We start from the raw sequence: 10,597 nt of genomic DNA, 5'->3' as shown, positions 1-10,597 counted from the left end.
TGTGGGACGGGGGGCTGGCCGCGGTGGAAGGGGGGTGACATTAAAGTAGGGGTCCCCGCTGTGGCGTGCCAGCCCTCTGTCCTCACCCCCGGCAGGACCGGGGCCGCTGGGGCTCATCGCCAGCCCCACCTGGGGTCTGGGCCACCCACGCCCCCTCCCCACCTGGCCCTGGGCTGCATTTAGGCTCCACCCTGCTCCCTGCTCAGGCTGGGCTTTAGGTGGGCTTGTGCTGGACCCTGCACCCCGCTCGCTTGATTTCATATCTCGGTTCTGGGTTGCCCCCAGCCCTGCCGCGTCCCCACGGATGGGGGCTGTGGTCCCGCGGGGCTGCGGCCGGCTCCGGAGCAGCGTGACGGAGACCCTGGGGGTGAAAAGCCTTTGACCAGCGGCCGTGTCCAGAGCAGATGTTGCCCGCATACTGGGACCGGGAGGTGACGCCGAGGACATCCTGCCGATGGCAGAGGGCTCGTACCGAACAGGCGTTTAAGGTCACGGCTAAGCCTTTCTGCGACTCGGTGGCCAAAACATCTACGGGCAGCTGCCCACGTGTCCCGCTGCCTGCCGGGATGGACCCAGCCCTGCCACCGACTTGGAGCAGAGGGCTTCCAGCCTCCCCGCAGCGGCGATTTACAGAGCAGAACCTCTCCTGCTGGGAGGGACATGGAAGTGAGCCACGCCAGCTGGGTTTGGGGGAGCGGGAAGCGTCTGGCTATGAGGGCAGGTGGCCCCGAGAGGGAATTTAAGGCGTGGGGACCGATCTAGTTACCCAAATCTGCTGGAGCCTCTTGCTTTTGGGGTAAATTCCCAGCAAAATTCCTTATCTTTCAGCAGGGGGAGAAACTGGAGAGATGCGTTTCATCTCCCGTTGTTTTCCCCCTCCGTGGGCATCTCCACGAAAAGGGCTGGGGCTGCGCGGGTGGGCCGGAGAGGCGGCGGCGGCCGGGACAATACTCGCAGCCCTTATTTGGACTCAGCTTTGGGGAAGAGCTGCGGTTTCCCAGCAGCGCCGGACCCTGGGTTGGAATCACAAAGCCAAAAAACGGTGGGTTTTTTAATTTTTTTTTTTTTGTATCCCTGCAGAAAATTCTATCGGCTGCGGCGGGCGCTGAGCCGCTTTTGTGCCTTGGCCTGTCCCACCTGAAACCACTGGTCTCGGATCACAAACCCAGCTGGTACTGGGGTTCCTCTGCGGGCGGTCGCTGATGCTTTCTCCTCTCTCTCTCCTCTCTCTTTCCTGCAGGAATTTCTGCTCCGACATCCATTTCCTTCTGCGCCAAGACAAAACGCCAGGCTGGGTTGTACAAGGAAGTTGTGAACGACATCCCTGGGGAATCTCGGGGGCCAGCTGGGAAGCGCGGACGCGTTCCGAAGCTCACCAGAAGAACGGCTGACGAGCGGAGGAGCTTCAGCTCTGCTCTGGACCCTCTGGGAGGGAAGCCGAGCAGGACGCAACTTTCGGGGGCCAGGGAGAGAGGGCCTCCCCCCCCCCCCCCCCGCCCGCCCCGATCCGCACGGATTTGGGGGTGCAGGGCCGGGACACCCCTCCCTCCGAGGAGCCCGGCTCTCCCCCGGCGTGGGCCCATCTCCATCTGCCGGCGGGCCGGGGAAGGAGCGGGAAGGTGGCACCCGGGCTGTCCCCGAGGGACGGCCGCAGTGTCACCCGCCCCGGGGCGATGTCCGTATTTGTTTGACCAGGGTACAGCACCCCTGCCGCGTTACCTGATGCAGAAAGGACTGCGGTCCCCCTCTGACAGAAGAGCAGGTGTCATTTTATTCCAAAAAAAAGCACGTACAATAGAGTTAGCGCGCAACAGACAACAGATCCAAAGCCGGTCCGAGATGCTCGGCGGAATATAAATAAAGAACACAAATAAGCAATTTTTTATTTTTTTTTTTTCCCGGCCGCTTCCCGGGGCCGTGTAGTGCTTCACAGGACCAGACGGTCAGCCACCGGTGGCAGAAGGCCCTCAGCTCTTGACAGGAGTGGACGTGGCCTTCATGGTCTTCTTTAGGTGATGGTAGTTCGGCAAGATCTTCATCAGGAAATCCAGCTGCAGCGTCTGGGGCTGGAAACAGAGACAGGGCAGGTCAGGCAGCGGCCCTGCCGCCACCACGAGGGCAGCCTGCGGAGGACGGGAGGGTGACGGTGTGTCACCCCTGTGTCACGCCCACCTGCGGCCGCTCGGTCTGGACACGGCGGAGGCAGTCGGCCCCGTAGATGACGGTGTTTTCGGGGATCACCTCGTAGGTGTTGATGTTACAGCAGGCCCCGATGATGCAGCCGCTCGTCAGGATCACGTTCCTGCCGACAAACGCTGCCAGAGAGAGAGAGGAACCCCTGTGAGAGTCGTGCCCACAGCGCGGTTAAACCCTGCACCACCAAACATCAACATCACAAGCTGCTCAGAGCCAGTGCCAGCCCAGCTCAGCTCCCACCAAGGCAGGAACACACATGGGTTCTGTGTGAAATACACAGCTTTGTGACAAGCTGCAGTTTGGCCTCAGCTACAGCAAGACAAGACCATGTAATCCTCCGCTGTTCCCAGCGTCTACAAGAGCAAAATCTCCCAAGGGCCAACATAATAAGCCGAGACTTACCTTTGGATTCGATGACGTTGTTATCTCCCACCTTCATTGCTTGGGAATCTAGGGGTCCATGTTAAAGAAAACTGTAAAATGTTTTGCTTTTATTTCAAAAGGTAAACCCCGACGCCATTTTCAAACCAACACGCTGCACCTTAAATAGCCCTGGGCTGTTTAAACCCCGACAGAGCCCACGCGTGCTTCCCCTCGTACCGATCCGAAAGCGTGGCGTATCAGACAGTCTGTCTCGCCGCGCAGCAAGGATACAACACCCAACTTCAAAAACATTGTTGGTGCCAATGACCATGGGTTTGGGCTCCACCTCTTCAGTTTCTGGCGTAATATTTTCTGGATACCTGCAAGACGGAAGAACGTATTTCAAGTTGTGAGATCACACGGATACTTGTCCTGGTCGACAGCTCCATTTTGCGAGAGGCTGAAGCCACGCAGATCCCCTTCAATCCGGCGAGACTGTCCGGGTGTTGAGGCTGCTTCCTCTTGCACTGGGTCTCCCGTTCTCAGGCTTAGGATCCTGGAGAAGGATTCACGGAGGGAGGACTTCTTCCCTAGCCATAGTGCCACACACATACACAAAAGCACAAAAGTTTGGTGGGTTTGCTTTTTTAAATCCCAGAGTTTTTAAGCTAACGCCCTGCTCCTTAAAGAGCTGTAAGCGCAAGCTCGCGTCTGACAAGGCTGACAGGGGATCTGTGTTGAGATACCTCAGAAAACACCAACCCCCGGCAAAACCCAGCCCGGGAACGCCGCCGCAGGATGCCACACAAACCCTCTCCCGCTCCGGCCGGGCTCTGAGGGACACCGCCCACGGTGAAGCTGCGCGGGGAGGCTTAGCGGCGTTGGCTCCCCTGAAAGGAGACGCTGGGCTGGGGAAAGACCCCCTCGCAGAGCCCTGCGAGCACCCTCCAGCTTCTTACGGACCCGTTTATGATGAGCGCCTGCTCCTCGATCAGGTTGCCTTCCCCGATGACGATGGGCCCCGCCTCGGCGATGATCCTGGCCTTGGGGTGGATCACCGTCCTGGGCCCTGCCGAGAGACGGCCCCGCGTCACCCCACGGCCGGCCCCGACGCCCGCGACGACACCCCCGGGGCGGGGGGGGGGAGAAGGGCCGTGTGTGTGTGTGTGTGTGTGTGAGGGGGGGGCCTTACCGATGGTCACGTCCCCGCGGATCTCGCTCTCCACGCACACCACGGCCCCCGGCGCGATCTTCACGCTGCGGGAACGGACGGGGGGTTGACAGAGGCGACCGGGGAGGGGAGGGAGAAGCGGCGGGAAGGCGGCCCCGCCGCGTCCCGGGGTGGGGGTGGGGGGGTGCGTGGGGACCGGGACTCACCTCTTCTGCACCTTCTCCGCCATGACAGCGCTGCCGGCGGCGGGCGGAGTGCGCCTGCGCGGTGCCGGGCGGCGGGCGCAGTCCGCCGGAGCTCGGCCGAGCGTGGGGGGCAAGGGCCGCGGCTTGGGGCCGTGCGCCTCGGCCTTGCGCTCTCCCGTGGACGCGGGGATCCCCCGTGGGCGGCTCTTTCCACTCCGCTGCGACTCAAAGGCAGCCGGGCTTTGCCCGCAGCATCCTCGGTGCTGCCGGCGGGCGGGCGGGCGGGCGCTGGGACCCCGCGGACGACGGGCCCCGCCCCGCCCCGCCGGCTGACCACGCCCCGCCCCGGCGCAGGACCCGCCCCCGCGGAGCCCCCGCCCCCCGGGGCGGGGTGGGGCCCCAGAGCGCCTGCGCGGGGCGGGGCCCAGGGAGTTTTGGCCCTCGGCGGCCACCGTCTTCCCCCGCCGCGCTCTCCCTCAGTGCCGGCGGGCGGGCGGTGCCGGGCTGGGTCCCCGGGCGGGGGCTGCGGCCGCGGCCCCGGCCCCGCGGTGCAGCGGCGGCCTCGCGGGCGGGGGGCCTGGCCTGGCCTGGCCTGGCCCCGCGCCGGGAGCCCCGGGCGGTCGGAGCCGCGGAGGGGCGGTGTCTGCCCGCCCCAGGTGAGGAGGGGCGGTGAGGATCGGCTGGAGAGGCCGGGGCGGGAACAAGGCCGCGGCCGGGGCAGTTCCGGGCCGGGCCGTGTGGGCGAGCGGGGCTGCTCCAACCCGGAGCCGCGGGGACGGGACGAGGAGGAGCGGCCGCGCTGGCGGCGGCTCCGCGGAGGAGCGGGCGAGGCTCGGGGCGCCGGGGAATAAAGCCCGGAGGGCCGGAGCCCGGCGCCCCCCGGCCTCGGCCGCGCCGCCCGCGGCCACACGGGGCCGGGCCCTCCCGCAGGTCCCCCCGGTCAGTGCCAAGCACCGCCCGACCCCGCCGGGGCTCCCGGGCCCGTCCCGACAGCACACGCAGGGCTGGGGGGGGTCGGGGCTCGGCCGGGCGCCGGGGAGGCGAGAGCCGGCTCCCGGGGCCGGGGCCGGGGCTCAGCCCGGGCCCAGGGGTCGGTTTGGGGCTCGGAACCGGGCCCAGGGGTGGGTTTTGGCGCAGCAGGAGCTGGGCTGGTGAGATGGAGAACGGTCTCGGGGGCTCCGAAGGGAAGATAACTCCTGGGGCTGGGGCAGAGACGGAGCCGAGGGGTTCCGCAGCCCCGAGCCGGGCTCAGCTGGGCGGGCTGGGGGCTCGGAGGCAGAAACCAAGCGGGCTTGGTGGGCAAAGCCCGGCACGTACGTGGGCGAAAACCAGCGAGTGCCACGTTTTCAGGGCTGGAACAGGGAGAGGAAGGGCTTGGTGTTTTGGCCTCGGAAAGGAGCTGGGCGGGTGGGTGCGGGGGCTGGAAAGCGGCAGGCAAGTGCTGCGTTTTGGGGGCTCGGAGACAAGAGAGCGAGTCGAGCGTCTTCAGGACGTGAAAGCAGGCTGCTGGGGCTCGGGGCTGGGACTAAGTGCCGTGTTTTGCAGAGCTGGGCAGGGGCTCGGGGCGGGCAGAGCCCGGGCTGGCCTGACGGCAGGAAAGGTGCGGGCGAGCCGTGGGGTTCGGGAAGAGGCACCCTGGGCTGAGGCGGAGCTGGGCCCCTTGGCCTCTCGCCCAGAGACTCAGTGCTGGGGGCTGGGGCTTGCAACCGGGCTCATGCCGGCAACGTGGGGTTTCTGAAAGGGAGACTAAGTCCTGCGTTTGTGGGGTTTCTGAAAGGGAGACTAAGTCCTGCGTTTGTGGGGTTTCTGAAAGGGAGACTAAGTCCTGCGTTTGTGGGCTGTGAAACCAGGCTCAGCGGGGCAGTTGTAGGGCTTGAAAAGGGAGGCTCAGTGCCGCGTGTCGGGGCTCGAAACCGGGCTCGTGTGGCCGCGTTCAGGGCGCGGAACAGGGACCAAGGCGTGGGTTTTAGCGCTTGAAGAACAGAGCCCGAGTCCCGCCCTGTCGGGGCTCGGACCCGGGCTCACCGGGGCAGGGAGAGCCCGGGGAGCCGAGAGGCCCCTTCCCTGCCCCGGCCGGTGCCGGGGCGCTCGGGACCCCGGTGCGGGATCCGCTCAGGCCGTGCCCGGGCCGCCGGCGGTGTCCAGGCTTTATTCGGTGTCTGCGTGGAGCCGCCGCTGCCTGTTCCGTGACACCGCGCCGGCCCCAGCAGAGACCGTGCCCGGAGCCCCAGGCAGGAGCGGGCAACGCGGGGCTTCGGCTGCCGGTCCCCGCTCCCGCCTCGGGCCCGGCCCCGGAGCGTGGCTCCTCCTGCCCGCGGCACCGGGACGGGGATGGCGAGGCCGGGCTCGGGGGCTCCGGGAAAAGCCGGGCCCGGCCCCGGCGCGGTTCTCTGGCTCCACGGGGAGAACAGAGCCCCGGGACGCGCACCCCGCCCGCCGGGGAGAGGCGGACAGCGGCCGGGACTGCCCCATCGGCTCCGTGAGACCCGGGCCGCGGCCCTTCCTGCCTGCGTCCTGGGCGATGGGTCCCGGCCGGAGCCCGCTCCCCGCGTCCGCCGCGGCCGGTGCCGGCGCGGTTCTGGCGGCGGGGGAGAAGACGCCTGCGGGGGGCGGGGCGCGGAGGGGCGGGGCTTCAGTGCGCCTGCGCGGGGCGCGGCGGTCACAGGTGCGCGGGGCGGTGCCTGGCACAGGTGCGCGGGGCGGTGCGAGTGGGCGGTGGCCCGGTGCGCCTGCGCGGGGCGGGGCCTGGCACAGGTGCGCAGGGCGAGTGGGCGGTGGCCTGGTGCGCCTGCGCGGGGCGGGGCCTGGCACAGGTGCGCGGGGCGGGGCGAGTGGGCGGTGGCCCGGTGCGCCTGCGCGGGGCGTGGTCTGGCACAGGTGCGCGGGGCGGGGCGAGCGGGCGGCGCCGCAGGGCGCCTGCGCGGGGCGGGGCCGAGCAGATTTGAGTCCCGCGGCCGCCGCCCGCGCGCGCTGCTCGTTGTGCTGCGGCGGGGCCGGGGAGCGGGGCCGGGGGCCGTGAGGCCGGGGCCGAGCAGCGGCCGGGGCCGGTGAAGGGGCTGCTGGGGGTTCTCGGGGCGGAGGCGGGGGGCGAGTGCCGCTGTCCGGGCGGCCGCGCTACCGGGGGCTCCGCGGAGGAGCGGGCGGGGCTCGGGGCGCCGGGGAATAAAGCCCGCAGGGCCGGCGCCCCGCGGCCACACGGGGCCGGGTCGCCCGGGTCAGGACCGACCACTGCCCGACCCCGCCGGGGCTCCTGGGCCCGTCCCGACAGCACACGCGGGGCTGGGGGCTCGGCCGGGTGTCGGGGAGGCGAGAGCCAGGGCCAGGGCTCAGCAGCACGGAGCGAGCAGGGCGCTTCCCCGGGCCGAGAAGGGGGCCTTGGGGCCGGGGCTGGGCGAGGGGCTGCCGGGGCTGGGCTGGGGAGCGAGTCCCGTGTGTTTGGGTTCAGAAACGCAGCCCCAGTTGGGTGTTTCTGGGGCCAAACCCGGGGCCGGGGGGGCCGCGGCTGGGGGGGAGGTGGGGGGCATTGGGAGGGGGAGGGGGGTGGGCAGGGTGCGTGGACCCCCGCCGGAGGTGGGGGTCCGGTCGCGTTGGTCCCCGAAGCTGGGGAGGCCGGCATGCACCAGGCCGAATTAAACGCTTGAGATAGTCTCTGGGGCGAAAGGCGCTTTCCAGCCCCTCTGCGCGCGTCCAACTCTTTATTCAAGGTGTGTGCCACCCCCCGGATGGTTACTGAACAATAAACACCAACTAATTAGTCAATGTGTGTACAATTATGACATTTAATATTCATATACACGTTGTGACAGTGATTGATTTATGACCTCGCCAAAAGCCAAGATGGTTTTTAACAAGCACAAGCTGTAATGAGCTGGAGCCAAAACAAGCTGGTGCTGAAATGAACTGGAAGAGGAGCTGGAACCATCCACAAACTGGAGCCAAAACTGAGCTGGACCAGAAACAAACAGAAGCTGCAAATGAACTGGAGCCTTCCATGAACTGGAGCCATCCACAAGCGGGACCTGAAACCAGAGCAGAAAAACTGGTAGAGAACCAAAACTGAACTGGGGCTGAACTAAGCTGGAGCTGGACTTGAAACAAACGGGGGCCTGAACCAAGCTTAAGCCGCAAACTGGGCTGGACCAGAGACAAACAGGAGCCTAAATAAACAAACAAACAGGGCCCACAAATTGAGCTGGACCCAAACAACTGACCTGGAGCCATGCTGTCCCCGGGCAGGCGGCAGTGTCGGCCTCGGCGCAGGCAGCCCGGCTTCTTCCTGGGGCTCCACACCCCACACAGGTCCTGGTGTGGCTGGGGCTCCTCTGTCCGTCCGTCCCTGCACGGGGAGAGACATGGGACAGTCACAGTTCCCGGTGGCACCGCACGGCCAAGCCCTGGAGCTGCTGCCCCTGCAAACCCTGCTGCCTCCTGGGCACGGGCAGCTCTGCCCAGCCCCTCACCTGTGTTTTCGGCAGCCGCTCCCCGGTGCTGCACACCCATGATGGGAAGGGAGGGAGGGAGAGACGGCGATGGGACACCAGAAACATCTCGCTTCTCCCTAGGAGAGCGGGCGACAGCCAGGATCTGGCTGGGACCACACCAGTGGGGTCTGGGTCGGACCCCGACAGCGCCCGCTCCTGCCCCCCCAAACAGGCAGCACCAACCTGCCCAGCCCTGGCTCACCGTGGGCTGCGGGGATGGGAACCATGGGGCTCCCCAGGTCCCCCCCGTGCCCACAAACAACCACTGGCCACAGGGGGAACCCACCCAGGCAGGCACAGGCGCCGGCCCTGCGACGCCGAGCTCCCGAGGGACACGCACCGGCACACGGGGTGACCCGTGAGCACTGCCCCTGAGTGCCGGGACCCCTCCTTCCCACCAAAGGGCCCTGGTGGGGAACTGGGCTGGGGGATGGCACCCACCCTCCCCGTCCCTTGGCCACCCCACCAGCAGGACAAGGGGCAAAGACAGCGTGCCCCGAGCTCTGGCTTGGTCCAGCTCCCTCGTGCCTGCTCGGTCCTGGCACCCCGGGGGCACGGCAGCCCCCAGCACCCGCTCCCACGGCCGGGGACAGGACCTCCGCCTGCCCCTCCGTCCCCAGGGACCCTGCACGGACCCGGCCCCTCCTGCAGCACCGCAGACCCCCCAGGCACAGCCAGCCCTGGGAGCCGAGCGCTCCGGTCCCACCGTGCTCGGCCGCCGTATCGGGCACTCACCTCACCGGGCACGTCCTCCCCACCGGCGTCCCCCGGTGTTCGCCACCTCGGGGCCCTGCTCCTCGCCCGGGCACCGGGATGAGCCTTCCCCGTGCTTCGGCACAGGCACACGGCATCGCCCGTGCCACCAACACCTCACGAGAGACCAGCAGCACCAGGACAGCCATCGTTCCCCATGCCCGGCCAGGCCGGCTTCACCGACTCACTGACGGGGCTGCAGGAGCTGGAGCGTCCTCTGCCCCCAGCGCAGCACGTTTCGAGCTGAAAAAGAAGGTTTTCAGTCAAAGCAGGGCTTCGTGCAGGGCCCAGAGCTGCCCCCAGGCCCCACCATGGCAGCACCCATCACTGCCAGCTCTGGCCCTGGGGCATCCACCCACGAGGATGATGCCGGGCAGGGCGGAAGGACTGAACCCCAGTGCAAACCAGTTCCCCCCAGCAGCGGCACCCACACTCACCAGTCCGAGCTCTCCCCGGCTCCAGCAAAGCCAGCACCAGGCCGGAGGGGTCTCTCCCGCCGGCAGCTGCTCCGGGAGAGAGCTGGGAGAAGAAACCAGCCCCGGCATCTGCGCTGGGAGGAGGGAGCCCGGCAGCAAGAGGGGTCACTGGGAGACCCCCAGCCCCGCCGGGTCCCTGCCTCCCCCAGGTACCCGGTGGGAGATGGGGCGTGCGGAGCCCCCACGGCCGGTCACTGGGTCACGGTTCGAGTGGGGACTGATCCCGTGGTGGAAATTGGGAGCTGCCGGGGACCCCCAACCCCACAGGCCGAGCTGCAGCCGTTGCCCCCCGAGAGGGGACCCCAGAGGGTCGGTGCCGAAACCCGCCGGGAAAGTCACCCGGGCCCAGCCGGGCACCCACGGGGGATCCCGCCCCGGGGAGAGGGAGACAGACCACTCACCCGTGGCTGCCAAGGTGGGCAGGGCAGCTCCTGCCGCTGGGAAACCCGGGGGCCCGCAGCCAGCCGGCGCCTGTCCCGGGTCTCCCGTGGGTCCCGGCAGGAGCCGCCAGCCCAGAGCCGGGGGGTCCGGCCCCGGGAGGGGACGGGGGCAGCCCCCGCTGCCTGCGGGGAGAGGCAGGGCCCGCGCCGCCCCGCCGGCAGCTGCCTGCAGGCAGGGCACGGACCTGACCTACCGGGCAGCGGCCGGTGCCCCCGCTCCCGCACCGGAGCCCGCCGGCGGGGGGGAGAAGGGAGGAAACGGCCCCGGTTCTGCTCCATTTTCCTCCGGTTTCCCCCGTTTCCCACGCCTGGCCCCGTCCGGGACTCCGAGGCCGCCCAGGGCAGGCGGGAGACGCCGTCGGCCCCGGTTCCCGCCCGCCAGCTGCGGCCGCCCCGCGCCGGGACCGTGAGAGCCCCGGGGAGACGGGACACCCGGGCCCGGCGCGGCTGCAGCCTCGCCCCGGCCCTGGCCGCTGGTCCGGAGCACGCCCGGAGGCGCCGGTGTCCGCTCGGTCCCGGGCGGGGAGACGCG

At 68.5% G+C, this 10,597-nt stretch overlaps 1 protein-coding gene across 1 annotated transcript; it reads right to left on the bottom strand.

Annotated features, from left to right (window-relative positions):
- Window positions 1-1,748: 1,748 nt before the first annotated feature.
- On the bottom strand, window positions 1,749-4,240 carry DCTN6 (dynactin subunit 6). Its single transcript, XM_075501250.1, has 7 exons — window positions 3,937-4,240; window positions 3,752-3,816; window positions 3,523-3,628; window positions 2,851-2,939; window positions 2,599-2,646; window positions 2,173-2,315; window positions 1,749-2,066 (listed from the first exon to the last, which is right to left on the bottom strand). Exons 1-7 carry the CDS (start codon window positions 3,957-3,959, stop codon window positions 1,968-1,970), a joined length of 573 nt encoding a protein of 190 aa, XP_075357365.1. The 5' UTR covers window positions 3,960-4,240; the 3' UTR covers window positions 1,749-1,967.
- Between the last annotated feature and the right edge of the window lie 6,357 nt (window positions 4,241-10,597).

Source organism: Mycteria americana, chromosome 4 (genome assembly GCF_035582795.1).
Source record: "Mycteria americana isolate JAX WOST 10 ecotype Jacksonville Zoo and Gardens chromosome 4, USCA_MyAme_1.0, whole genome shotgun sequence".
NCBI lineage: Eukaryota > Metazoa > Chordata > Aves > Ciconiiformes > Ciconiidae > Mycteria > Mycteria americana.
Note: the sequence above shows the minus strand (reverse complement) of the source record. Positions and strands in the feature narration are given on the sequence as shown.

Excerpts from the sequence above, each read along its gene's own strand:
- DCTN6 (XM_075501250.1), bottom strand. The coding sequence starts at position 3,959 with ATGGCGGAGAAGGTGCAGAAGAG. Across the intron at positions 2,940-3,522 it reads CAGGCGCTCATCATAAACGG|GTATCCAGAAAATATTACGC; the intron begins GTCCGTAAGAAG and ends TCCGTCTTGCAG. Across the intron at positions 2,067-2,172 it reads TCCAGACCGAGCGGCCGCAG|CCCCAGACGCTGCAGCTGGA; the intron begins GTGGGCGTGACA and ends CTCTGTTTCCAG.